Genomic DNA, 26,143 nt, shown 5'->3' on the forward strand with positions numbered 1-26,143 from the left:
ACAAGTTCGTTAACAGACATATAGATGACCTCGAGCGAGAATCTCTTTCACGATTCGGTAAAAGGAGATGAGAAAAGAAATACATGAATGTATGTGCACCCAAAGGAAATCGAATCCTCGTCTTCTCAACAGAGGCAATCGGCTCATACCTAGCACCAGCGGCCAACAGGGCACGCCATGGTGTTTCTTGAAGATATGAACCACATGCTGTGTGTGAGATGCATTGTAGCCAACTATGCTATAGGTGCCATCTAGTTGAATTTATAACATACGACGGATGACTTTGTATTTTGGCTCTGGATGGTAGACCGTATGTCTAACAGCCACTACGAGTATCTGCTTTCTTGGCAGTGAGAGAATGCACTTTAACTCATCATGACTGTGACGTACGTATTCAGATATTCAGATATTTTACCTTCCATTCTCGGAGGGGAAATTGATCCCGTCAATTAGGTGGCGAGACGAAATGTTAAATGTGAGATGAAAAAGAAGGAATATTTGGTATGACGTCATTAAAGTCATTTCTTAGTTCGTTTCATCCATTGCGTAATGGGATCATCAACAAACTAAGGAAATACCAAAAATTAAAGTAACATATATAAAACATTGCGTTTGTTGATCGATTTCATTCATTTCTTTTTTCTTGGCCCCACTCTGTTCACAACGATACATTAGATTCGACCTGTATACAAAACCTTTCACTCTTAGACTCACCAAACCACAACGCACATCATATACAATGGGATTATTCGGTTCATCTGACCCTACCGTCAAAGCTGAAAAGGCAATTGCCAAAGGTCAGTTCGATTGATTGACGTATCGAAGCATCCGAAGGGCTTGCCACCGACATACGCCAATAAGACTATCTTGCTGATGATCTCAATACAACCCACAGAGGCTAAAGCAGAAGAGAAACAAGTCAAACAAGCAGAGAAAGATTTAGCTCACGCCGAGAAATCAGAATCCAAACTTGCTAAAGCTGAAGTCAAAGCCCATCATGTGAGTCGTCTCCGTGTTGCATCGCAGAGTCATTGGTAGCTGATCTTGGCTCACTTCATAGGCTCAAGACAAAGCTATCAAAGTCGAACAAAAGACAGCCGCGGCACTTAACAAGGCAGCTCAGAGTGAGTAATTAGGCGCTCGTTATAAGTCGCTACTGTGAATCATTGATTGACTCTGATATTTACCTCTTGTAGAACACGACTCTTCCGTAACACATCAAAACGCTGCCGTGAACGATGTCAAGCGAACCTCAAATGAACACCAACGTATCGCACAAGAAGTTGCCCAGAAGAAGGCAGCCTTGGAGAACCTCACACATCAAGTGAGTGTTGTTTGATAGCTGTGCCTTCCACAATACATTTTCTTCCATGTTTTCCGATATCTCTCATCCCGGCCTCTACCTGTTGGATGTACATGACACTGATACACACTTTACTCGTTCTCAGCACCACCAACAAGAACAAGTTCGAGACCACAAACTGCAAGAAATACACCAACAACCCGGTCAAACTGCTAGTAACGTGACCAGCGATCTTCGAACCGGCGAACACGTCGCTCCTAACGGTGGTGTTCACCAAACCGGCGGCGCCCAAACTGGTGCTCTCGATCAGACTCAAGCTAACGCCGCTGGAGCAGGCTACGGAGCAACTGGTGCTGGAGCTGGCGGAGCTGGTTATGGCGCACAAACGAATGCAGCCCAAGGTGCAGGTTATGGTCAAGGTGGTGTTACTGAAGGTCAAAGCGCCTCCACCGCTAGAAACATCTAATAATCAGATGGGATATCATCATATTCTTTATTGTAGATAATTCATGCATGTAGCGATTAATCAATCAGCACCAGCGCAGTTCCTCGCTCGTGCACTTGTCTGCTTCTCGATCTTGGTTCCCTCTCCGGGCACTGTATTGTTGCCATAATAACACTTGGGCTGACTTCGAGATGAAAAATATGCTCTGCGTGCATGGGCGGCCATAAAGATATACATCCGAATAATAACAACAAAAAACCTTTCAAAATCATTTTTCCCGGAGTTTCTGAAACGCGTCGGGAATTGGCTCTATTGTTTCTTTTATCCGAGACTTTTCATGACAACGCAAAAACATCGATCCTGGTTTTTACATCTCACTCAACTACCTCACGCACAAATGCCAAGGGATGCGAGGTCCAGACTCACACATTGATGGCATCGTGCGCTTCGATGCGCTCGAAGCAATTCCGCTTTGATCATTTACCAGCTGTTGTTATATGGATCAAATCAGCAAGTGCATGGATTGACGAGGTAGAACAATAGGCAATTTCACCTATACAACTTCCATGAAACGTTTTATCCCTTACACAACGATCTCCCACCCCTGCTAAGAGTATTTTTTGGTTTACAGAATTGGCTCGGATCATGCGCCTCCTTTGTCGGATCGCATTTACTCAGTCTAGATACCAAAATATTGGATACAAGCCTTCGTCCTTTGCAAAACACACACAAAACAAAGCAGACCCGATTCCTTTGTCTGACCGCAAGGGGACCATTCTGGACCTATTCTTAGTGTTGTTCGAACGGCACAGGTCCAGTATGAGCCTCAGCTTCAGATGCCAAGAGGCCTAGATGCGATGAGATGGGGGAGATGGGAATCCGTGCGGAAATGCGATGAAGGAAAAAGCCTTTTCTACAACATTCCGCTCCGCTCTGATCCTCCTCGTAAGTCTGAGGTTGAATGATCGCATGTTCTGGCAGACACAAGGTACGACGTTTCATCCTCAATATCAAGAGAATCCGTTTGCTCAGCTGTTCCTCTCGGTGGTGATGGTGTCTCGATCGCACAGAGAAGCCGTATATTGTTCATTGCTTCTTGTGAAAAGGAGGTATACATGTACCCTTTTAAAGAGTGGAGATTCTTTCCCCCTTCTATTCTCATAGATCTCATTTCTTTTTCTCCTTCTATTATCGAAAGGTACTCTCGTGCAAATCAACTTCAGACATTCATTTAAAACAACTCGCTACCGTCTTTGACCTCGAAAACTCCCAGCTGCCAGCAGTCTCACTGATCTCTATCAACTTGAAAAAGACATAATCTTCACCTAGTCATCTCACATATCCATTTGCTAAATCGCGAAGTGTAAGATCACCCATTGAACCTCTCTCCACAGCTAAAACATACCAAAAATATAATGATTCTACTCCAAATCCTCCTTGTTGCCTTCTTCTCCTTCTACACCTTGGTGTCCGCCTTGCCAACCCCTACAACCGCTCAAGAAGCTCTAGCTAAAAGATGGCACGAGGATCACAAACGACATCATCCCGCCGTGGGTAATAACGCTAGGCCTTCTCCATCGGCGAGTCGAGGCCTAACAAAAGCGGTGAGTTGAGCTGTTTCCTTGATTTCCATCAGATAAGTCCGACGGATAATGCGCATTTCATGACTCCTTTGTCAATGTACGTGTATCGTTAGTCCCAGCTGATTGTTTCCCTTCTTACAGGCGCAGAAGAAACCCATTCCTTCCAGTGCTCCATCGAGCAAAATCACTCCCTTAGGAGCCTCAGAAGATTTGTCAAGATGTTTAGCTAAACAAATGGCTTGTCCTATCTCTCCCATGACGGACATTCAGTTGGAGAAGTCAACGGCTGATACTCCTTACGAGTGGTACGTTACCTGTCATAGATATCAGAGTGGTGCAGAGAGCTGATGAATTGGTCCGGTATGCAGTGTGTCGCCTCAAGAAGACTTGTATTCCTGTGGTGGATGTACCACACTCGGGTAAGCAGATTTTTGTTTATTCTCGACCACATACTGATAGGAAATGCTCCTTAGTACCGGTTTTGATTGCACTGCTATTCCAGGAGTCTTATCAGTATCATGTTCAGTCGGTCTTTGCAATGGTGAGCAACTATTTTTATACCCATGAATCGTTAGATGACAATCCTAATCTGTGCTATACGTTCATCAGTACATGCTTGCGAGCCTGCGTACACGTTGACTTCCGATGAACAAGGATGCGCACTTATCTTTGCTGGGAATGCCACGTTACCAACCAATACCACCGGGATCAGCAATACTACGGAACTACTCACTACGCCTTCGAAACGAACACATCTGCTATTCAAGGCAAATCGCCCTCACCTATCACATCAGTATAAGTCATGATAGTGAGGAATCGGAGTCGGGTGAATGGATAATCCTGGATCTTGATTTGAATAGACGGACAGATATTCAGTTCTAACGATTGTAACAGCTTTTTCACTTTTGAGCCTATAGGACACAGTATCTTTTTTATTACCCTTTATTGCTGTCGGTTTCCTTGATATTCACTATGTTATCTTTGTCAGCTTTCACTTCTTTTTGTATTCTTTTGGAACTACTGTATGGTACATTTAGTTAATCAACTCTCATACACTATGCAAACGGACAATGCCTTTCTTTCGAATACAAAGTATGTAACTCCGGTTGTTCGGTGGTACTTTCGGTACGTTCGGGACGATAATCCGGGGGGTTCAATGACGGATTACGTAAAGAAGACTTAGTCTATGGTGCAATCGGGGTTACCCTGTGATATTTAATTGTCAAAAGGAAAAAAGAAAGACACGAAAAGGGGTTCTTTTTGGACGTCGGACGAATGATAGGTAGAGTGATGTTCATATCAAAACGTCTCATTAGATCATCATCATCCCATTCAGATAGACAGGTAGATCAACGATTGGCTCTTCACATCACACTTCATCGCTCTCATCCCCATTGCTCTTGTATCTCACAACGGAATCGGTATTCACGCGTTTCACCCTAGATTAGAACACATAGAATTGATAGAATAAAATGTCCGCTGCTGCTGCCAACACCAAACCCGTTTCCGACATCAAGAAACCTATTCGTGAGTGGATCATCTGTTCTACATTCAGCATCATGCTCCGTCAGCTTCGCTTCCATGAGACTAACTTGCTGACATTTGGATATACTGGTGCAGCTTTACCTTTTGTATATACCTTTGCTTCAGGTGCTATAGCAGGTAAGTCTATCGATTATGATTTCCGCTACACCGAGTTCGTGGCTGATTCAAAACCTGGATGATGGTAGGATGTACCGAACTTCTTGTATGTAAATATTACCATCACTTCCCACCCAAGCAAACGTTCATTAATGTGATTGAATAGTTACTTTACCCTCTCGATGTAGTCAAAACCCGACAACAGCTTGATACTGCTAAGAATGGTACCGGAATGGTACAAACCTTCAAAAACATCATCGCTCAAGAAGGGTAAGTAAAGGATCCTCTATAGGATACCGAGATTGCCATGAAGAAGACGCATCAGCTGATATATCCCTGGAATATCGTTTAGACCTGGTCGATTGTACAGAGGAATCTTACCTCCTCTTTTCATGGAAGCTCCCAAACGTGCTGTCAAGTGTAAGTTAGCTTTTTGAATATGCTTCACGCGAAGGTAGTGACTGATATCGTTCTGGTTTTATAGTCGCTGGTAATGGTAAGTCCTGCTCTGTTTATAATCGTTTCAGCAATCCTCCTTGAGATCTCGCTTCCATCTATACGAGCTCTTGTAGTTCGTGGCTGATCAACCGAACTTACAGGTTCATGGGGAGCTTTATTCACCAACAACGGCCAAAGAAAGAATACACAATCATTAGCAATCTTGACAGGTTGTTTCGCAGGAGCAACTGAATCTTTCGTCGTAACTCCTTTCGAATTGGTTAAAATTAGGTTACAAGATAAGAACTCTAGTTTCAAGGGACCTTTGGATGTGGTTAAGCACTCTTTCAGAACCAGTGGACCTCTGGGGTAAGCGTTCTATTTTGGATCGTGGGGGTGTCTACTTTGGTCAGGGGGATAAAGCAGCATACCAAGCCTGGAACATAAGTACTGACGCAATTGTAACATCCCATCAGTCTTTACCAAGGTATGGAGGCTACTTTCTGGCGACATTGGTGGTGGAACGGTGGTTATTTCGGTGCCATCTTTGGTGTCAAGGCACAATTGCCTAAAGCTACTGTGAGTATCTGAGTCTTTGCGTAAGCCTCCGTCATGTATGAAAATCGCTTTCACTTTTATATCGTATTCAGGCTGATCGTCGACAAATTTTCACAGGACAAGAAAGGAGAACTTTTGAATAACTTGATCGCTGGTACCATTGGTGGCTTCTGTGGTACTGCCTTGAACACTCCATGTAAGTATCGAAATCCTTATCACACTACGTATCCGAATAACGAAAAATACTGCTGATATTGTCTTCCTCAAATAGTTGATGTCGTCAAATCTCGAATTCAATTACACGGCACTGGAGAATGGTGAGCCAGACCTTCTTCATGAGACCAGAGCCTCCGTGTGCGATGAAACGTCATGCGGATGTGAAGCTAATCAACTGGATACATCATACAGGACATATCCCGCACTTATTAAAGTAGCCAGAAACGAAGGTATGGGAGCATTGTACAAGGGTTTCGCACCCAAAGTGTTACGTCTTGCTCCAGGAGGAGGTGTTTTGTTGTTGGGTGAGTGTGATACATACCGACCTCCGATGTTTGCCTACCCAATTCTGCCCATGACGAAAAAAAGGAAAACTAATTAATCACACTGTACAATCGTAGTCGTCGAGGCTCTCTCTACTGTCTTCAGAGGTTATCTTGGTCCTCCTTATCTTTAGACGGAATAATCATGCATCGGGGTTCAAGGAAAAGTTGCTTTGCACTTGCAATTTTTGATGTCTGGTCGCAACGGCTACTAATAAGGCTGACATCGGAAAGGACTGATCGTCATAAGAAGATGCCCTTTATTTGAGACTATCGTCACTCAATACATTATGATAACCAGTTCAGACTATTTGATACAGATTTAGCAAGTGTCCATGAAATCAGCTCAAACTCATTTTCCTTATTTCGACGAATCACGCTTCTTTCCTCATCTCGATCGACCATTTCGTATTTTCCTTGATCTGGAAACCCTTGTCTAGGCAACTACGACGTAACCAATGGCGAAATTTTGTTTGTCTGGGATGGGACCTCCGCCGTTGAAGTTGGTGGCGACCAAGACGGAAGTACCGTTGATACCTTTGGGTAGAGTGACGGTACCCATACCATCGCCTGACTGAGTCAAAGGACAAGGAATGGAGTACATATCAGCTAAGAAAGTGATGTGAACATCGTTACCGAGGTAGACTTTGCTACTCTCCCACATGACGGTGATTTCGTCACCTGCACTATGGGGGGTTGCACCGCTGGTGAAGTTTGCCATGAGTGGTGGGATTAAGTGGAAGTTGATAGGTGGGTTAGACGATGGGCAATCCAAGAACGGTTCGGCCAATGAATAGGCTTGAGAAGCTGTCAATGGAGTATCGAAGTTTACAGCTGTTACAACGTCATATCAGCATCTGTGAGACTTGACGAATAACGGACATCGGAGATATACGGACCGTTGAAATAGTCAAGACCTAAATATTGTCTTAACAATGAATTTTGCCTAGCTTCGTTACCCAAGATAGATGCTCCAGTCAGTCTAGCAGGGCTACTGGTGAGGTCTGTGATGCCAAATCCAAATGATTAGCCACTATACGCTAATCCTACGGCTCGGGACAAGGGTATACTCACTGGCGACACCACCGATGAAAGCACCTTCACCAACTGTAGTCACTACCTGACCGACGGATAACAAATCATATGGAGTAGTAACAGGGAATTTATAAGTGCAATTCTTGAATCCACCTCCAGCAGCTTCACTACAAGCACAAAGGTTACACATCAGCGATGTACGGAAAATATCATTGGCACTCAATAAAGAATGGTGGCGCTCACTTGAGGACAGTGAAATGGGCGATTTCTTGATCTCTGAACAGTTCTAGATATTGTCTGAATCCTTGGTATCCCGCATTGTTGAAATCATCATCGGTAAAATTGGCTAATCCTTGATTCCAATAGTTCAATTCGAGTGATTCAAGATTTCGTGCAAGGTTAATACTATTTTCATAAAGATCGGGGTCAGCTTCGCGATGAAATGAAGGAATCACTCGGTCTAATCACATACATCTCGAAATCCAATCCTGCCAAGTCTGCTCTCTTGTACTTGGAAGAAGTGACGATAGGATTCGCAGTAGCGATTCCGAATAAGGTGAAAGCGATAGCAGCTGATGTCTTCATTTTTGATATTGTAGGTGAAATGCTATCTCAGGTATGGATTGCAAATGGATAGAGTCTCCCTTTATCGATGTGAAGCTATATATACCCTTCGGGCTGCAATAAGCGATTGCATGCACTCCGTCATATGATCATTACAGAATCCCAAGATATGCCAGATCGGGAGTCCAAAAGTACAATCATCAACAGAATGGCAGTCAATAAAACGTCATTCGCGATGACGATGAAACGTTTCTCGATTCCCGTAGATGACATATGGTAAGTTTCCCCCAATATAAATATATGGAATACCTCAAGTTGACCAAGAGAGGGTCTATAACCTTTGACGACAGTCAAACATACTTGTTTAGGTTAAATCAGTGACATTTGAGTAATGGACCCACGTGAAGCTATTCAAATATCTATATGACAACCTGGACTTGACTGCAGTTCTAGGTGAAATCGCGAGAGTCAATGGTTGATGGCATTCTTCCATTTCTGGATTGAACGTGCCGAAAATAAATCCGAAACTGAATCCATCTTCATTCTGGATGGATTGTTTGAGTGGTGAGACGTGGGACAAAGACACGAAGAGACCTTACACAGCTGTGAATGCTACAAAAGGCTTTCCTCCATCATGGGCCTCCACCGCGGGGAAAGTCAGCGATCGAAGATGATCAGATCGAGATGATCGAAAGATTATCCCGTGACGAAGCATAATCACAGTAGTTAAAGCCTTTCTCGATGCATATACCATATCCGCAATTCGGTCGATTGTCACGGTTTACACTGAAAATGGCAATTTCATGTATCCATTCTCGGCACGAGAAGCGGTTTGCATGATCTCCAAGGGATTATTGGATCTCTAATCGCAAACCAACCGGTTCCAAGATCTTTATTTCAAATCAGTTTGACACGCTTTGTCGACCCATCAAATATATGCCAAAAAAATGTAGTGAGTCAAGGAAGTTGCTACACATCGGTCAGTTCCTTGAAACTCCTCCTCGATATCCATCAGCAAGTCGGTCCATCGATGTTGGCAATTTGCATATTAATTTTAGCTATTTTTACGACTCGAGGTGGAGGTTCCGATTCGGATCCAGAACCCTCAACGTTTTTAATTGATAAATGACAATTCCCGTTCCTGTTGTTCTTCCTCTAGCATGTGGGTTCTCCTCAAAAGAAAGAAAGGGTCTCCGTAATATAACGTACCTCACCCCGTAATCCAAATGACGCTCCAGAAAAAATCCAATGCGTGAGGTGGTAGGAGCTGTCCTCCATCTTGCAGCTACTCGGCAGAACTGTCCCAGCAAACCGCCAAGGATGACTACGTGCTCTTGAATATGGCCTCAGAAGAAAATTCTGCAGGAGCAAGCCTGGGGACGAGAACTTTTGTTTCGCGTATCTCAGGAGCTAAGAGATATCATTCGACCGCAGACAAAATTGTAAAAGACGGAAAATCTCGTATGAAATCCCTCTCTCGTAATGAGGTACGACATCTTTCCGCAACCCCCTTTGGCCATATCACCACGAATTCTTTCGCAGTTGAAAGATCAATATTTCTCATTCCAGGAACGAATCAAAAAGAGTTTATCATTAGCTCGGGATAGCAGCTGGACTTTGCAGCCATTTGAAATAAGACCACCACACTCTGCAAGGCTTTTTAAACCTTTTTCTCTAATATTAGGTCATGCACTCTCCGCTTTTCGGTTTTTATTAGATGTTTTGCCGAAGTCAGCTGGTACCATGATGCAACCCCGCATGAAGATCATTAGACTGTGTCTTTTGGAGAATCATGACCATTTGCTTTTTTTTTACTGACGATTCATTTGGACTCGTTCACTCCTGGTAGATCTGGATATGCAGCTCGATGCAAAGACATTGTCAAGCCTCGCTTAAAGAAGTGAAGCGGATCAGTATGAGATCTAGGGAAATGTGATCGGTCACTTCTCAAAAGCCGCCGGTAGAAACTTTCTGGAACAGCTGGAACTCTCAGAAAAAACCTTAAACAAGTAATTAATTGAGATTTCTTCGCCTCATTGGGGGAGGTGATCACATAATTACCTACATATCTGGGATACAGAATACCAAATATCTCTTTCCATTCACGTAACTTTTCACAAATTGGAAAATCACTTTGAGTTATTTGAGTTATTTTCAAAGAATCACCGGCGGCAGTACCGATTTATCATCCTTGGAAAAGCAGAGGAAGACGAAGAAACCCGCTGAGATACCGCAACGATACGTTATTTTCCCGCTTATTTTGGCAAAACAACCCATCTGTCTACCCTGCTAGAACCGAAGAAGGAAACCCCAAAGTCAGTTTACCTGACGTGAAAAACGAGAAACAAAGGGAAGACCTTCTACATCCGCCGGGAGATCGACGCCTCTCACCTCATCTTAGTGGATTCGTACCTCGTAAAGTTTTTTTGATATTTTTTTTCACATAACCCCACCTTCTGTTTTTCCCCCTGCAGTTGCCCCCCAAGCTGAAGATCATGATCACATAAAATCTTTAGCTCTTAGCCCTTTCCCGCCCTGTCGAGTTCCTGATGTAGGGCCAAATGACCGGACGCATCTGGCACCGTTGCCCCATGGGTCTCGGCAATGGGCGCGACCAGTCACGATGAAGAAAAAATGGGGGCAGCGGGGGGTGAGATCTTTTTGATGCCCAGCAGGAAAAAAAAGATATAAAGAGGCAGCAGCCTGACGAGGTCTTACCACTTTTCTTCCTATCGATCTACATCTTCTTTATTCTCCCACTTCAAATCTTCAATTCCCCTCCTTACCTTAACTCCTTACTCCTCTCATTAATAAACATCATGGCCGGTGGTGCAGTTGTCGCTGGAGGCAGTGGTGGTAACCCCCTCCGAAACGGTTTCATCAAACGAGAGTATCGTGAGTGCTGCTTCTGAAATTTGCTTTGAGTGGCATCGAAAGCTGATCATCATCCTTCAGTCCTCGCTTTCTCCCTTGTTACTTCCCTCTTCTTCTTGTGGGGTTTCGCCTACGGTCTTCTTGATGTGCTCAACAAGCATTTCCAAAATGTCTTGGGTATCACCAAGCTTCAATCTACTGGTCTTCAAGTCGCTTACTTTGGTATTGGTTACTTTGCGTGAGTCCACTCATGAAATCTTCACAACGTGATCCATCGGCTAAATCCCATGCCACAGTTACTCCCCTGTCGCCGGTGAAGTTTTGAAGAGACGTGGTTACAAATTTACCATCATCATGGGTCTTTCTCTCTACTCTTTGGGATCCATTCTTTTCTGGCCAGTCGCCAAATACTCTGTTAACACCACGAAGCCTCATGCTATCTTTGGTGGTTTCGTCATTTGTACCGCTGTTATCGCTTGCGGTCTTGCGACTCTCGAAGTTGCTGCCAACTCTTACGTGTCAGTCATGCCCCCTCACAACGTTGCCAACTTCCGATTACAATTCTCTCAATCATTCAACGGCGTCGCCTCATTTACCGGACCTCTTATCGCGTCCAAGTACTTCTTCTCAGAAGAGAATAAGAACGACCTCACCAATGTCCAATGGGTATATCTCGCTGTTTCCGGTATGGGTGTAGCTGTCGCAATCGCTTTCTTCTTTACCAAACTTCCAGAAGTATCTGAAGAAGCTCTTCAAGCTGAGGCTGAAGCTCTTGCCGAAGCCCACGGTGCCGATACTCAAGCCTCTTTACCATTCTACAAACAATACCGAGCCATCTCTGGGTTTGTAGCTCAATTCCTCTACGTTGGTGCTCAGGGTAAGTTCAATTTACATCTCCCAAAATCTCTGCTACGACTAACCAATGCGATTTCTATAGTCACCATCGGTTCTTTCTTCCTCTTCTACACCGCCGAGAATGCCCAAATTGCCGATGCTCGAGGATCCCAACTACTCTCATACGCCTTGATCATCTTCACCGTCGGTCGATTCGTTGGAACTGCCCTTCTCGCCGTTGTCTCCGCTCCTGTTCTCCTTGCCATCTACTCCTGCATGTGTGTCTTATTATCCATCTTGATCGGATCACTTCACGGAATGAGCGGTGTCATCTGCTTGATGTTGATCATGTTCTTCGAATCCATCATGTACCCCTGTATCTTCGTCTTGGGTACCTCAGGTCTTGGTCGACACACTCGAAGAGCCGCTGCCTTGCTTGTCGTGAGTACACAACATCTCTCTCCGTCTCGATGTGAAAAACTCAAAGACTGATATCGCATATCATAGATGGGTGTCAGTGGTGGTGCCGTTTTCCCTCCTATTCAAGGTGCTCTTGCCGATAAATTCACGACTCGAACCTCATACTACCTCGTCGTTCCCTGTTTCGTATACATTGCTGGCTGGGCTGTCTACATCTGGAACCAAGATGGCCGACGATTCACTGTACCCTCCACCAGCGATGTTGAACGAGAAGTCATGGCTGCTTCAGGTGGTGTTATTCCCCCAGCTGTGGTTGGCGGTCTTGGTTACGCACCCAAAACAGAGGACGAGAGATACGAGAACACAGAAAAGGATCAATATGACCAAGTTGAAAAGGTCTAAACACCCTCTCTCCCAGCCCATCCATTCGAATCTTTAGGAACGGATCATAGGATATGATACATAAAAAAATCAATAGTTTTTAAAAAAGATGGTTTATCAGGAAGCCAATCTCTCGTAGTCAGTTTATATCAGTAGTTCGGCCTTTATAGCTATGTAATGGTATTCCACATGCCGCGGTATTCCACATGCAGCCAAAGTAATACGCCATCTAATCATTCCGTTGTAATTGAGAAAAGAGCGATACCATCGCCATTGATTGTCACGATTGGACCATACTTTTCCCGTTACGGGATTTTTGCAAGAAAGGAATAAGACTGCCTAAGCGATCAAACTTTCTACTTTGGATCCATTGGCAGCCGCCTTCCAGTAATACAGATCTTGCATGACAAAATGATACTGTTCCATGGGATGATCATACAAGGTAGCCATTTTAATGATCGATGAACTCGGTGTGAATTGGGCTCTAATCAGAGACAGATTGCGAGCATCACGAAATCGGGAAAACGATATGGATGTTGGTGATAAACCAAATCAGTGGAAATACGAAAGAGACGCGTCTATCGTCATTAATCCAAGCGGAAGCCATATCTACATAACTTGAAAAGTTGGTAGTGAGCTTACTACACAAGCTAAACAAGCTCACACGAGCTTAGTAGCCACGCTATTAAAGCTTTTCAATTCCTCCAAACCGCAAAGATGAAATCATCTGAATGCTAATGATCAAAAAACGTGAACTTCATGGTAAATGCATATTTGATTTCATAATTGCTGGTGATAGCTACAGACTCGCTTTTTGTTCGTGACTGTCCTCCCTGAAATGTAATGTCAGGCGTTGTTTACTCCTTTTTGACAGGACCAGTACGAAGCTATTCAAAAGTGAAAGGTCAGCTTGCTATATATCCCCAGTGGGCACCAGAGAGACAGGGATTAATGAGGGACTTACACCGTCAAGGTAGACTGTTCGATGATAAACAGGCAGTATCAGTATAAGTTCTTTCCGTGATACCAATTTATGACGAGGACACATCACTCACAATGTCGACCCACAGCGAATCCAGCTCCGATACAAGCGGCACCTACGACGAAAGCCATTGGATAGAGCTCAACAGGGATGTCTGGATGAGTGCAGGTGGGTCAGCGGTGAGTCGTGGAACTGGTAGAGATCTCACGGTGAGATACAAGTCTTGAGACTCACCTCTGAGCCCGAATCGGAAGATCTATATCGAAGGAATTAATCTGATTAGCTCAATTCCTTCGTTCAACACGCTCCCGTTACATCTCACAGCTCATAGGGGTCGTACCTCTGTACTTACAAGCTTGGATTTACCACCTCTTTGCTCTTGGGTGTTCCACCTTCTACCAGCGATACCTAAACCTGTAGAAGAGATGGAGCCATGAGGAAGGGCTGATCGGAGAACGGGCCGTTGGAGGGCGGAGGCAGTTTGTCGAAGAGCAGCGTTGGTTGGGAACATTGTGATTTAAGTTGTTCAGAGTGTGTTCGCTTTCTGTGATGAGTCAAGAGTGGATGTGAGTGTGTAAAAACGTATTATATGTAGTGTTAAGATGAAGGTGGAATGAGCTGTTTGTTGATTGATTATGAGATGATTTTCCCATCTATTAATTGTCGTGTATGGTGTGGGGTTAGCGTGGGATGGATGTGACGTCACTTCACCGTACAGAATATTAACCAATAGAGGCTATAACCTTAAAATCGAGAACATGGGATTACACGATCGGATAATCAATATCTTAAAAGACCGGATGAATGATTTGGCATGCCTAAACATAAGAAACATCCAGCGGGGGTGAAGGGGGAAACAGGCGCGCTGGTTGATCGGTATTTGGGGGAACTGCAAGGATCATTTTACCGGTTCAACAACACGCCATATTTCTACAAATCAATGAGACGTGTTCCTCTGATTACTACATCATCACCACTCCTAGGTCATATACATTTAATCGATCATCATGTCAGTGCAAGCCCAATTTGACAAAGCTGTCGCCCTCGTTCAAGGTCTTCCTAAAGACGGACCCGTTCAACCATCTCAAGAGGATAAACTCGCTGTGAGTTTGACTAAAACCACTTGGAATAAGCTTGAGCTGGAAGGCATCAAGGTCCAAATAAGCTCTGCTGATCCCAAGACCCTGCTGTCATAGTTCTACGGTGCCTACAAACAAGCAAACGAAGGTGATGTCTCTGGACCCGCACCAGGTAAGTCTCGCAGCTCTTAACAAAGAGGCAAACTGATCCATCGGCTTTCGAATAGGTATGTTCGACTTTGTCGGTAAAGCCAAATACAAGGCCTGGAAAGAGCTTGAGGGAAAAGACAAAGATGAAGCCAAGAAAAGATACGTCGAATTACTCAAAGCTGTAAGTGCCGTCGATTATGTTTTACCAAGGGCTATTGCAGAATCTGATGTCCAGATGCTGATATCATATAATTGTAGATGCTCCAAAAGCAAGATGACGAGGAGTCAAAGAAATATCTTGCCGAGCTCGAGGGTGAGTGGCCAGATTCGATTGTTCCAAGCTTGTTTATAGCTGCCTACTTACCTTTTTGTTCATCAGCTGCCGCTTAGACCGTCTTTCCAGTAAAACACGAGGAAAAGGAGGTTTTATGATTTGGAAGAAAATGCAACGATATAATGTCTCGTCAATTCAGAAGCATCTCTGACCCTGTTTTCATCCTTTGATAAGAAATAAGCCACGTCGAACCTACCATCTGATTTCATCGAGTCAACACCAAAGGCATCACTGCTTGCTTAAGCAAAGCTGTTCATTTCTCAACCAACGGGGCACAGTGGTTGCATCAAGAGTTTGCACTCATCTGTCCTCCTCCATTGCCCGTGTAATACATCCTTGGGACGAGACTCATACACACAATGGAAAGGAAGACTAATTGAGTCGATTCACATACTGTGATCTACACACATAACACGTATTGCCCTTTGATTGTCTTCTTCCTACCTGTTCACTTCCTTTCTACTAGCCTGGGCCGTGTGTTTCTCGTTCCTTTTACGAAACTTCCTCATCGTCTCTGGTCATCGCCTTCTCTGTTACCCTTCAGGACCACGCATTTTACACACCGTGTAGCAAGTGCTAGGGCTAAATGTCCTACCATAACCTCGCTCTTCGACAACGATCTTTGCATATCACAATAGACTAATGAAACAACTACTGAAAGATGTACGATCTCAAGAATTTCACCATACGAATAGCATCTCCCGAGCAAAAGCTGGGACATGCGAGAGCATGCTACGAGATTGAACCTTGGAGAGGTGGGATGACATGGGATGTGAGTATGAATATTATTTTTATGCTTGATAGAATCGTGAAATGCCAAGTTGCCAATGAAGCTGAACAGAATGGGGAGGAATAGGAATTCGTTGCATTCTGCGAAACGGAGTCCAGATGTGACTGGGCCAAGAACAATCGTGCCATAACCTGGTAAGCCTCGTCAATGCAATGTCATGGACTAAACTTAGCTCATCGTGTCTCATTCGAACGGATCAAGGGTTCTGGTGAAACGGGATGAATATGATGGTGAATGCTACTCTTTCGTTGAGACGTGAGTTTGTTCTAGTGATTATTTAGTGGGAAGTGCATGTCAGGCGGTAGACTTGTATTCAATGTGCATGCTGTCTCACATCTTGATTGATACGTAGTCATCGAATGGACTGTTTTATCAAATCCCGATATGACCAATCAAATGGAGTGAAAGGTGAAATCAAAAAAGATACTTGGTATAATCTGACGGCTGTAGTGACACCTATCCGACACCGATGTGAGTGCCAAAATCAATACATCATATCACTCATTTGGTGTCGTTTCGAACTCCCGCTGAGATATGTTGAAGATATGTTGACTGACACTATATTAGGAAATGGATATGCGACACATTTAATCCAGTTATTGCATTACGTTCTAATATCACCTTCTTCGCCAGGTGATCCACCTTCCCATGTCCCATCTTTCCCAATTGAACAATGGGGTGAACCTCCTCTTCCCATTTCAGAAGATCTCTTGGACTTGATACCAAAAGGTTGTGCTAGTGTACTCTGGGCTGATATACCAATTGAGTTCTACGCAAAGTGCAAGATTGGTCTGGATGGTAAAGGATACAATTACGACCCAACAGAAAATACTAGACTTACATGGTCAATCTCGCATATCCCTGCTCCTATCACCGTCAACAATCAAGTGAAATCGCACAAGTGGGAACCAATTCATAACGATTCATTAAAGGGGATTAGTAACATGCTTTCTGAAGTAGCGCAGGAGTAATTGAAAGGAATGGATACCTCTTCTAATTCGGTTTTCATGCAAGATCCCAATTCACCTGGAGCATTAACTTTTATAGGTGAAAGAGGTTCTTTAGTTCCTCCTCCTCAATGGTTGACTGATCATTCAAATTACACCATCCCCATTGGGTTACGTCTTCGCGCAGCCAGTTCTTTGAGTCAAGAATCACGTTCTGGGCGTATGTGCATATACGGGTGAAGAAGACGGGGGATTGATTATGGGTGATAGTCAGATGTGGAATTGGGTATAGTTTTATTGTCTGTTTACTTGGGATCTGAAATACCGGTATAGGAATACATGAATGATGACCAGTCATCATGCCTGGCGTCTCTCATACACTATCCAATAAAGCTCCGGGTTGATATCCAATAAATGCATGAACCAATATCTGCCTGTTCGAAACAAAGTCTTATGTCTAATGTTCATGATGCGCTTGCTCGAATCGAATTCCGCTATTATTTCAGTACAATCAGCGAACCCTTCCTTGGGAAATGATTAGGCCGTACTTACCAGTATCCACAAGCTTTTGGTCCTGTCAACGAAAATGATACTCAGCATGGTACACCCACTTTGAAAGCTAAACGTCACTATAGTACAATTCAAGACATACCTGGTTTGTCTAGGTTGATGAAGCTGTAACAAGAGAGATCAGCTTCGTTTCTTTTTTTCTTTCTAGGAGAAACGCTCTACGGCGAAGTGATTGAGTGAGCTTACACTTTAGGGTGTCCGAGAGCTCCCATGCCTATGGGATAATTCATGCAGATCAGTTTGGCTGCTGTTTCATGATGCGATTCACGCGGGAGCCATCTAGGAGGACTTTCAAGATGCCAATCTTGTTATCTTCCATTCTGCCCGGTCCTTATCCTACCAATGACTTCCGCAATCCATTGCTAAGTCCTATATCTACTCCTCTTTAATATTTCCAAAACACGGACTAGCTCCCTATGACCCGATGTGAAAGATTATGTGTAGTCACAGAACTTACCTCCATCACAAGTTGCTTTTCTACCATTAACCAATCTAATAGGATCTTTAGCTACCATACCCATTGCACTTTGAGGATTAGGTTGCCATTCCAAAGCTGTTTGTTCGAACCTTTGGTTATCGTATGCGTGAGGCTTGGGATTTTGACCCGTTGACCATGTCGAAGGGATATTTGGCGATTGTTTGAGATTGGGAGTGGTAGATGAAGAAGGTTGTTTTGAAGGTACAGGATCTGATGGTTGAGGGATCGTCGTGTATCCTCGAACGGAGATGATCGATCTTGGTAAAGCTCGAGGAAGGGTTCGCGTTAATGACATTGCGTATAAGCTAATGGAGGGGATCTAAATTGACATAAAAGATGGTGAAATAGATCATATATATATCGATAATCTCTGTCTCGCAATACAACAACAATTGACCAACTACTCGAGTATCTCTATCCCACAAGGAGATGAAGCGGAATCAAATTTCGGCAATTTGACTGAAAAGTGGCATTGTGGCAAGAACCAATCGTCTTCAAGCAATTCCATCGACCATGATATTTTGCTATCGACTGCGCTTAACCCGAGGCGAGGAAATCGTCTAGTGTTGGATGTTCCGTTATAGACTACCTCCTGTCAATAGCTGCTTTCTCTGTCATTCACATATGCATTCATCATTAAATTATCATTTTACCATGTCTTCGTATATTCACATAATCCGTCATAATCAGCCTTTAAGTAAAATAAAAATGTTCTCCAAGCAATTCCAGTAAACATCACTTCTTTGACTATACACAGGCTTCTACCGTTAGGTACAGATCTCGGTTCCTGTACCAGGATCCAGATAGCCTATCTTAGATCTTTGTGGTCTGTTCAGCTGCCGAGTTGGCAGATGTAATCGCAATTTCGGGAGCTTGAGAATGATGTCTAGGGTGACCGAAAGGGAAGATGAATCTATGTAATGGCCGGATCGCCCATAAAGCGATTATAGCGAAGATAGGCTTCAATAAATCACTGTCAGCTACTTTGAACGACCCAATCAAATGTCAAAGTATCTCCAAGTCATAAAACAGTTTGCTTCAAAGCAAACTTACAAGATATTCGAATACACCAAAATATACTTCATGACTTGCAGCATTTTCGTAAGCGCCTACCAAGATGGATGAATCCAACACGATCAGCTAACTTCTTCACTCTTCATACAGCAGACTTCCTGCATGGTGAACTGTTCAGTTGCAATTCACTAAGAAACTGGATAACTTACCTTGAGCACCTTCAGCGATCCTCATGATCAAGCTTACGAAGAATAAACCCAAAGAAATCATGACTTGAATAATCAATGGTTTGATATGAGGTAAAGTCGTTTCTGGTGAGATAGTAGTCAGAGCTCTTGAGGATCTTTTGAGGATTACCATGCAAAACACGAAGATTATGATGGTAGTAATCGCCTGCAAAATGGTTTCGGAATTAGAAAGAGTGATGAAAACAAGGTGATAGTCCTAGGTTTAATTAGGACGTGAGGACAAAGAACAGACAAACCTGTAACACATTGCCAGCCAAGAAAATGAAGGTTGAGGTCTGTTTGGTAGGAGGAAATTTAGCAGATCAGCTGTTTGACATAAATCAACAGAAGCTCAAAACAACTTACTCCGAGAGCAAAGGTAGGGATAATCCCGACAATCTCAGAGGCTTGAGCTGCGCACCAATAGTATTGACCTGCAATCTGCATGAAAACTATTCATCATGAACATCATAATTCAGGATCAGACCCGAATCATGATATCACTTTGATCGAGTCGACTCACCCCAGACGACATCAAGGATGATGCATACTGCATATACACATGGAGTCAGTCTCTATCTTAAGATATCCTTTGGCAAAATCGGTCCTCGATGGATCTGCACTTACCAGTCAACATTGATCGGATTCTCATAGGACTCAGCCTTTGTCCGTCCGGCATGTACTTCAAGCCCCTCTGAATAGCTTTATACAAACCCGCAGTGATGAGTATGGTAGCCTAGACACCCTACATTCATTAGCAGAGTTACTCCACCCTATATCATCGGACAGTCTGCGAGATGATTGGAGAATGATAGACATACAATTTGTACAACGACGATACCAAGTAAGAATGCCATTCCCTGTCATGCATGAAATCAGTCCAGGACGATGCGTATCAATTCTCCCTCAATATCAAATACTCACACTCCACTCATGAGTGTGGGAGTAAAGTCTTGCACCGTATCCCAAAGCCTCGATGAGACATGCGAAGAAGAAAAGGCAATGTCTGAATCACTGTTCATCAGTGAGTGCCACAACACTTTTGAGAATGATAAACTTGAGTATGATATCGATCACATCGAGAAGGCGGCATTTGAATAAGAATTGGGGTAGAGACAACTCACACACTTCTGACTCCTCGTTTCTTTACGAACCACCAAAGATGAGGCCCAGAGATCAACATAAAAGATGTCACTCCGATTATACCCATAGGCAGGGAAGGGACATAACCATATTGCCAAAAAGGGGCATTACCACTTTCGGGCGGATTGACTATGGGTCCAGCGTATGGCATATTCTTGATCGACTACGAGTCTGGTCTGTATTAAAAGTTTTTACTGTATACGTCAAGATGAGTGAAGGGATGAAAAGAGATGAGGAATAGACTTACAAACTTATATCACCGATATCGCTTTAACTATAATGGACGATGTTCAGGATAGAGTGTGGGTGGGAGTTGGTCGTCAACCAAATTGCAGTCCAAGGGTTAGCTGATAGATTTCCTTTGGTTGTGAAGATGAACGAATCTCGAAGCATAGATGGGGATTGAAACACAAGGGGTTTTAATGAAATTCTAATCTTCCCCAACACAGTTTATATACCCTTCTTCCGATTTTGTCAAAGCCCAGATTCACATCTTGCCTCCTGCTTAAATTATCTGAATTTATTGAACTTCCCCACTCTGCTTATCTGGTCCAGGGGAATAAGCAAACCATCAACGGTGGTGCATAGGATGAAGAAATGAAATAAGCCTGAAAAAGCGGCATAGTTTAGTCAAACGCCACGGGACGATCAATGCTTCGTGCTAGCTTGATATTCGAATCTAGGGTAAGAGTTCCGATCATTGGTGCGCAGGGTCCTAGTGATATTGCAATTGTGTATGATTTGCAGCGTCATTGGGATTGGCGGAATCCTGACGAACGCATAACATAGTCGAGCTGAAAGGCTTCGATCAGGATTAGGGAGCAGCAGAGAGAGTGACTTTTAGTATCAATTGCGTTGTCCGTTCCAACACACACCTTCGGCTCTCACGAAGACAATATTGGAATACCCTTATCATGATCACAGTTAAATGACGAGGCTTTCCAATTTTTTTTTTGATTGAGATTATGTATACGTGTTCATCAATGTTAGGGATTAGTACCATATGAGTTCATCTGTACGGATTGCTCGTTGGCGTTTTCATCCGGTTCCACAGATGGATACCTATCGATTCCAAGGTTGGGAGGATCACACACAGTTACCATTGTGAATGGGCGGCTCGACGCCCTTCAAAGTACGGTCCGTGTTATTACATTCTATCGCAATGATGTGAGCGGAGTGATTTACCTCCGTGGGCTGGAGCTGAATAAGAGACCTGATCCGGAGACCAGGCCTTAATCTTCGGCAGATCCGTTAAATAACTGCACGAGCCACATCGCGAAGCTACCTGTCAACCCTAGTTCCTGCGTTTACCCCTTGGTTTCATAGTGAGCTAGATCTCCCGTTTCCTAGATCCGAGAACATACGGATTCATTCACCAGGAAAATCAACAATCAAGCCACAAACCTAAGTTAGGGGCTTTGTTGGTTTCATTTTCAGGATCCAAGATCATTAGTTTGATCTGATGAGATTGCTATATGTTTACATGTGCTCGGTATCAGTTGATTGTCAGACCGTGGATGTGTTTTGTAAGTATGGTCGTTGAGTATTGACCAACGCCACCTTGCATTGATGCGTTATGGACGGTGATGTTGACAACGTAGGTGTCACATAAATTTTGGCTGATACAAGATTTATGGATTCGTAGATCTCGCGGCAAACAGTTCGTCTAGTTCTGTATATACAAGCAATCAGTCAGCTTCAGTGAATGGGAATAGCCCGAATGGCAGAGGAGTAAAAGGGATGGCTGACCTTTATCTAAATCCTCTTTCTTATTCTCCCCTCTCCTTCCTCCACCGCGTCTGCCGCCTCTTCGATCATCTCTCCTACGATCCGCAGATCCACTGTCCATCTCAACATCTTCGTCAAATGAGATACCTTCTTCACCTGCTGTCCTCCTTTTAGCGATATTTTCCAACTCTTTATCTAAATCTTCTTCTGTCCTTCTACCCTTCCCTCTATTTCCTGGTCTATTACCGTATGGCTGATCCCTCCTTTCTCTACCTAGTCTTTTTGCGAAATCTCTTCCTTCTCCACTACCTCTTCCTTTCAAACTCATCCCTTCTTCTTCCTGATACCTATCATCTCCAATTGATCTTTTTGAAGAAGCTATTTCTTTTCCTGCGTTTCTACCATGCCTCTTATACCATTGAGAAGCTTTAGCTTCTTTTCTCAATTCTTGGTCGGCTTCAGTACCATAACGAATAGCTATTCTTGCATGTGGATCTATACCTTCTGCCAATTTGAATGGATCTTGGGAAGTCTCAGGGTTAACTAATGGTTCCAAGTCGAATACACCAGAACTTGATTTACTACCAAAATTACCTCTTCCTTTTCGTTTTATACCACCATCTTGATTGGATGTCGAATCCGATGAACCGGAAAGTAACTCTTGACCTTCTAGGGATGGGACAGGTTCAGGTTCGGCTAAAGGAAGTAATGATATAGGAACGGAGTGCGCTGCTCGTTCCAATAATGGATCATCACCTTCCGCAGGATCGAATCCAGCTTTTGATAATACTGTTAATCCCAGTAAAGCTGCTGCTGGTGTGGGGAATATCAGATGAAGCGTTGTATCATTTAACCATTCAATGCCTAGAGTCAAATTCATCAGCTTACACTCACGGAGCGGGGTATATTTGCTGATCGAGCTGACTTACCCATAACACCTGCACCTAATCCCGATGTCCATGAGAATACTTTACTTGTCGATAGATGTTGTATCAGATCTGAGCGTATGTATAGTGCTATTGGTTTAATCGGTGAAGGTGCACCTGCTGATATGGCCTCTATGAATGCTGGTCAGCTGGATCATTCTGAGGATCAGAGTTAATCTCATTCTCATTCTTCAGGTGAACAACTTACCTAGCCAAGAAGTAGGATCTTGTTTATCTAACCTTTCAGCCAATGCAGCAATTCTCTATTTTTTTTTACAATTAGTTCGTTCTACCATACAGCAAGGAGTGGATGAACTCACAGGATCTCTGCGTAGTTTCTCGTTTCCATCTAGGTGTATTATACCTGGACTTTCTTCCATCAAGTAGACTTTCCCCCTGGACATCCTACCCATCAGACTTTGTACATGATCAGGTATGGAAGGTTGATAATCGTCCAGTGGTCTATCCAAAGCTGGGTTCTCCTCTTCCATGACCGAGCCACGAGGTGGTGAAGGTGGTGGAGTAGCGTCGTAAGGTAAGGACATGATGGTCGACTTGCTAAAGTGAAATGGGTTCGACGTCCAAGCCTGTATTGTACACGGTGAGATATCGTATATTGGGATGTTTGATGACATTGACATGGTAAGTATTCAAACTACGAGTAAAGAGGGGGCACCAAACAGATGAGACTGATAATCCGGTTTACACAGAGGCAGACCACGTGAATGTCAGCCTGATATTTAACCTGTTCCTTTCGGCTGCCATCACTCCACTCTGTCATCATCGCCCTCCCTCCCCTTCCTCCCCCATGGTTGTTTTTCCAATTGTAATGGTGTGATGGATTGGGAATGCAACCAGATGATAGTAACAGCCGTATTGACTACATTCAATAAACCCAACACTATTACTGCAGCTTCTCTCCATCCTAGATATACAACCTATTGAAAATCGGATATCAACAGGATAGCTTTGCAAGCGAAGAAACTACAACCCTCAGTCACACCGTTCACACGACTGTCTACCCGCAAGATTAACTTCCTCCTTTCTTCGGAGCGCTTACCCTATCAGTGAGTTTATCAGTCTCAGCGGACTACTGGCTCTTTTGATAATCATATGTTGATTTCACCCTTCTCTGAATAGCTTGTAACAGTACATACAACAGACGTTCTCGCTTCCATCATGTCGTTTTTCCGAAGAAAGAAGGATGAACCATTGATACCACCTGTCACTGCACCTGCAGCTGCTAAACCCGACCCATACGCTCAGACACCCAGCTCAAATCGATACGGAGGAGCAGGCGCTGATCCCTATACCAGATCTAAACCTGCTGCTGGAGGCGATCCGTACGCTGCAACTGGCGGTGGAGCTGGTGGTGGTGATAGTAATCCATATGCGAAAGCGACGGATCATAACGATGCTGCGAGAAATGAGTTATTCTCAGGATTCAGCGCACCTGAAAAACCCAAAGCTGAAAGGCAGTATGGATATGAAGGTAGAGAGATGGAAGAGGATTTCGATGAAGATGAAGAAGTTGAAGGTATTAAACAGGAAATGAGAGGGATCAAACAAGAAAGTTTAGCCAGTACGAGGTGAGTTGCATTAACTCTACCTTCACTTTTGATGATGTCAGAATCACTGCATCATGCTAATCGTATTATTTGATGCGCAGAAACGCACTTCGTTTAGCTAGAGAAGCTGAAGAATCGGCTAGAGGAACTGTCGCAAAGCTTGCAGACCAATCCGGTGAGTAATCGAATATTGTATGACTGGATCCCATGTGTATTCTCTGATTTCCTGATATTTGCTTCACTCAGAACGGATTGCCAACTCTGAACGGTATCTTGACATGGCCAAGGCCAACAATCAACGGGCTGAAGACAAAGCAGAGGAATTAAAGAAACTCAATCGAAGTATCTTCCGTCCCGCTGTCACTTGGAACAAGGTGGGTTCACTCGTTGCGATAGTAATAACATTTCTATGTGAACTGATCTGAATGGTTTTTTCTAGGACGCAAAACGACAAGCTGAAGAAGATAAGATCAATGAACGCCATGCGATGGAAAGACATGATCGAGCTAAAGCTTTGAACGATGTAACCGATACTCGAAAGAGATTAGGTAATGCGGCCAATCCAAGTCCATACGGTGGATCATATGAAAAGACTCCTTTACCTGGAGAGCAAAAAGCAAAGAAAGATGCAAGATCAAGATATCAATTCGACGCTACAGCTTCAGATGATGAGCTGGAAGATGAATTAGATGATAACTTGGACGAAACGTATGAAGTAACTAAACGATTGAAGAATTTAGCCACTGCAATGGGTGATGAAGTCGGTGGTCAAAATTCACGTCTTACAAGAGTGACTGATAAAACTGAAAATCTGGAATTCGCCGTCATGAAGAATACGGAAAGATTGAAGAGGATCAGATAAATTTGTTTCGTCTCCTTTTCTACTCGTGATCCTTGTTTTTGCCAAATCGTGTAATTGATCGTTTTCGTAATGCAAATGAGTGAGATGGATGGGTTTATGAGTTTGGACTGTGTTTGAGACTGGATGTGAATTCATAAATAGGAGGAGGACGCTTGTATATAATTTTTCGATGTTTTGTACTATATGAATGACTGATACTTTCTTCTTACATTTGTTCTATCATCTTTCTTCGTCTCGGTCTCACCTCGGTCATCATCCTTGTAACATTGGTAATCCGTTGAGATAAGCATCTGCTTATGTGTGGCGTCTCAGAGACTCAGACGGTTCTGTTTCGAGAAGTAGTGATGTCTATACTGCCAGGGCTGGAAGTATAACTCATGGTCTTCATGCATACATACATAGCCAGTGGATGTGAGACAGACAACATGTGTGTGGTCAGACTTTGTTAAACCGACGGAATCTCATTTAGAAATAACGTAATACGACGACACATGATGACTGACGCATGAATAAATCAGTATTGCATTCTTTCCGTCTTGAAGATCATTCAGTATCACATAGCCCTACCCTCTTCAAGAACAGCGTCCAGCTTCAAGATGGTAGCATCAAACGATTACGATTGTGTCACTCATGAATGAACGATCTCGTCGACGTAACAACGACTCACAGCGCCCACGTCCATATCAGATTGATAAATATCCTTTTTGTCTTGTCTTATTCAGATTGATTT

The 26,143-nt window shown here is 43.6% G+C and overlaps 12 protein-coding genes across 12 annotated transcripts; 7 read left to right on the forward strand and 5 right to left on the reverse strand.

Moving 5' to 3' along the window:
• Positions 1–739: 739 nt before the first annotated feature.
• Positions 740–1,769, forward strand: IL334_001238 (uncharacterized protein; the record flags this gene model as incomplete). The annotated part of the gene is made up of 5 exons (XM_062932995.1): positions 740–797; positions 896–999; positions 1,061–1,124; positions 1,197–1,324; positions 1,449–1,769. The coding sequence occupies 5 exons, from the start codon at positions 740–742 to the stop codon at positions 1,767–1,769; spliced, it is 675 nt and encodes a 224-aa protein (XP_062789046.1).
• A 1,394-nt stretch (positions 1,770–3,163) lies between these two features.
• IL334_001239 (uncharacterized protein) lies at positions 3,164–4,137 on the forward strand (the record flags this gene model as incomplete). The annotated part of the gene is made up of 5 exons (XM_062932996.1): positions 3,164–3,352; positions 3,473–3,636; positions 3,700–3,750; positions 3,805–3,872; positions 3,941–4,137. 5 exons carry the CDS (start codon positions 3,164–3,166, stop codon positions 4,135–4,137), a joined length of 669 nt encoding a protein of 222 aa, XP_062789047.1.
• Positions 4,138–4,803: 666 nt separating this feature from the next.
• IL334_001240 (uncharacterized protein) lies at positions 4,804–6,641 on the forward strand (the record flags this gene model as incomplete). Its single annotated transcript, XM_062932997.1, has 12 exons — positions 4,804–4,858; positions 4,952–4,993; positions 5,062–5,078; positions 5,139–5,242; positions 5,325–5,392; positions 5,457–5,468; positions 5,572–5,779; positions 5,887–5,989; positions 6,086–6,164; positions 6,240–6,285; positions 6,377–6,489; positions 6,586–6,641. 12 exons carry the CDS (start codon positions 4,804–4,806, stop codon positions 6,639–6,641), a joined length of 903 nt encoding a protein of 300 aa, XP_062789048.1.
• A 302-nt stretch (positions 6,642–6,943) lies between these two features.
• On the reverse strand, positions 6,944–8,127 carry IL334_001241 (uncharacterized protein; the record flags this gene model as incomplete). Its single annotated transcript, XM_062932998.1, has 5 exons — positions 6,944–7,341; positions 7,407–7,511; positions 7,582–7,709; positions 7,786–7,947; positions 8,015–8,127. The coding sequence occupies 5 exons, from the start codon at positions 8,125–8,127 to the stop codon at positions 6,944–6,946; spliced, it is 906 nt and encodes a 301-aa protein (XP_062789049.1).
• Positions 8,128–10,925: 2,798 nt separating this feature from the next.
• On the forward strand, positions 10,926–12,636 carry IL334_001242 (uncharacterized protein; the record flags this gene model as incomplete). Its single annotated transcript, XM_062932999.1, has 5 exons — positions 10,926–11,001; positions 11,062–11,218; positions 11,277–11,857; positions 11,918–12,255; positions 12,322–12,636. The coding sequence occupies 5 exons, from the start codon at positions 10,926–10,928 to the stop codon at positions 12,634–12,636; spliced, it is 1,467 nt and encodes a 488-aa protein (XP_062789050.1).
• Positions 12,637–13,472: 836 nt separating this feature from the next.
• Positions 13,473–14,108, reverse strand: IL334_001243 (uncharacterized protein; the record flags this gene model as incomplete). The annotated part of the gene is made up of 5 exons (XM_062933000.1): positions 13,473–13,502; positions 13,580–13,593; positions 13,671–13,751; positions 13,832–13,853; positions 13,950–14,108. 5 exons carry the CDS (start codon positions 14,106–14,108, stop codon positions 13,473–13,475), a joined length of 306 nt encoding a protein of 101 aa, XP_062789051.1.
• Positions 14,109–14,604: 496 nt separating this feature from the next.
• Positions 14,605–15,216, forward strand: IL334_001244 (uncharacterized protein; the record flags this gene model as incomplete). The annotated part of the gene is made up of 4 exons (XM_062933001.1): positions 14,605–14,700; positions 14,794–14,848; positions 14,904–15,007; positions 15,085–15,216. The coding sequence occupies 4 exons, from the start codon at positions 14,605–14,607 to the stop codon at positions 15,214–15,216; spliced, it is 387 nt and encodes a 128-aa protein (XP_062789052.1).
• Positions 15,217–15,821: 605 nt separating this feature from the next.
• Positions 15,822–16,921, forward strand: IL334_001245 (uncharacterized protein; the record flags this gene model as incomplete). The annotated part of the gene is made up of 5 exons (XM_062933002.1): positions 15,822–15,932; positions 16,017–16,084; positions 16,152–16,205; positions 16,303–16,421; positions 16,494–16,921. 5 exons carry the CDS (start codon positions 15,822–15,824, stop codon positions 16,919–16,921), a joined length of 780 nt encoding a protein of 259 aa, XP_062789053.1.
• A 433-nt stretch (positions 16,922–17,354) lies between these two features.
• Positions 17,355–18,240, reverse strand: IL334_001246 (uncharacterized protein; the record flags this gene model as incomplete). Its single annotated transcript, XM_062933003.1, has 5 exons — positions 17,355–17,391; positions 17,450–17,471; positions 17,550–17,572; positions 17,654–17,681; positions 17,925–18,240. 5 exons carry the CDS (start codon positions 18,238–18,240, stop codon positions 17,355–17,357), a joined length of 426 nt encoding a protein of 141 aa, XP_062789054.1.
• Positions 18,241–18,758: 518 nt separating this feature from the next.
• On the reverse strand, positions 18,759–20,480 carry IL334_001247 (uncharacterized protein; the record flags this gene model as incomplete). The annotated part of the gene is made up of 10 exons (XM_062933004.1): positions 18,759–18,905; positions 18,999–19,054; positions 19,169–19,352; positions 19,444–19,482; positions 19,553–19,638; positions 19,710–19,736; positions 19,814–19,922; positions 20,008–20,046; positions 20,111–20,192; positions 20,311–20,480. The coding sequence occupies 10 exons, from the start codon at positions 20,478–20,480 to the stop codon at positions 18,759–18,761; spliced, it is 939 nt and encodes a 312-aa protein (XP_062789055.1).
• Positions 20,481–21,960: 1,480 nt separating this feature from the next.
• IL334_001248 (uncharacterized protein) lies at positions 21,961–23,528 on the reverse strand (the record flags this gene model as incomplete). Its single annotated transcript, XM_062933005.1, has 5 exons — positions 21,961–22,001; positions 22,079–22,921; positions 22,987–23,115; positions 23,192–23,246; positions 23,304–23,528. The coding sequence occupies 5 exons, from the start codon at positions 23,526–23,528 to the stop codon at positions 21,961–21,963; spliced, it is 1,293 nt and encodes a 430-aa protein (XP_062789056.1).
• Positions 23,529–24,162: 634 nt separating this feature from the next.
• IL334_001249 (uncharacterized protein) lies at positions 24,163–25,413 on the forward strand (the record flags this gene model as incomplete). Its single annotated transcript, XM_062933006.1, has 4 exons — positions 24,163–24,572; positions 24,653–24,726; positions 24,798–24,925; positions 24,991–25,413. 4 exons carry the CDS (start codon positions 24,163–24,165, stop codon positions 25,411–25,413), a joined length of 1,035 nt encoding a protein of 344 aa, XP_062789057.1.
• Positions 25,414–26,143: the final 730 nt, after the last annotated feature.

The sequence above is a fragment of the Kwoniella shivajii genome, chromosome 1 (assembly GCF_035658355.1).
Source record: "Kwoniella shivajii chromosome 1, complete sequence".
In the NCBI taxonomy this organism is placed as follows: Eukaryota; Fungi; Basidiomycota; class Tremellomycetes; order Tremellales; family Cryptococcaceae; genus Kwoniella; species Kwoniella shivajii.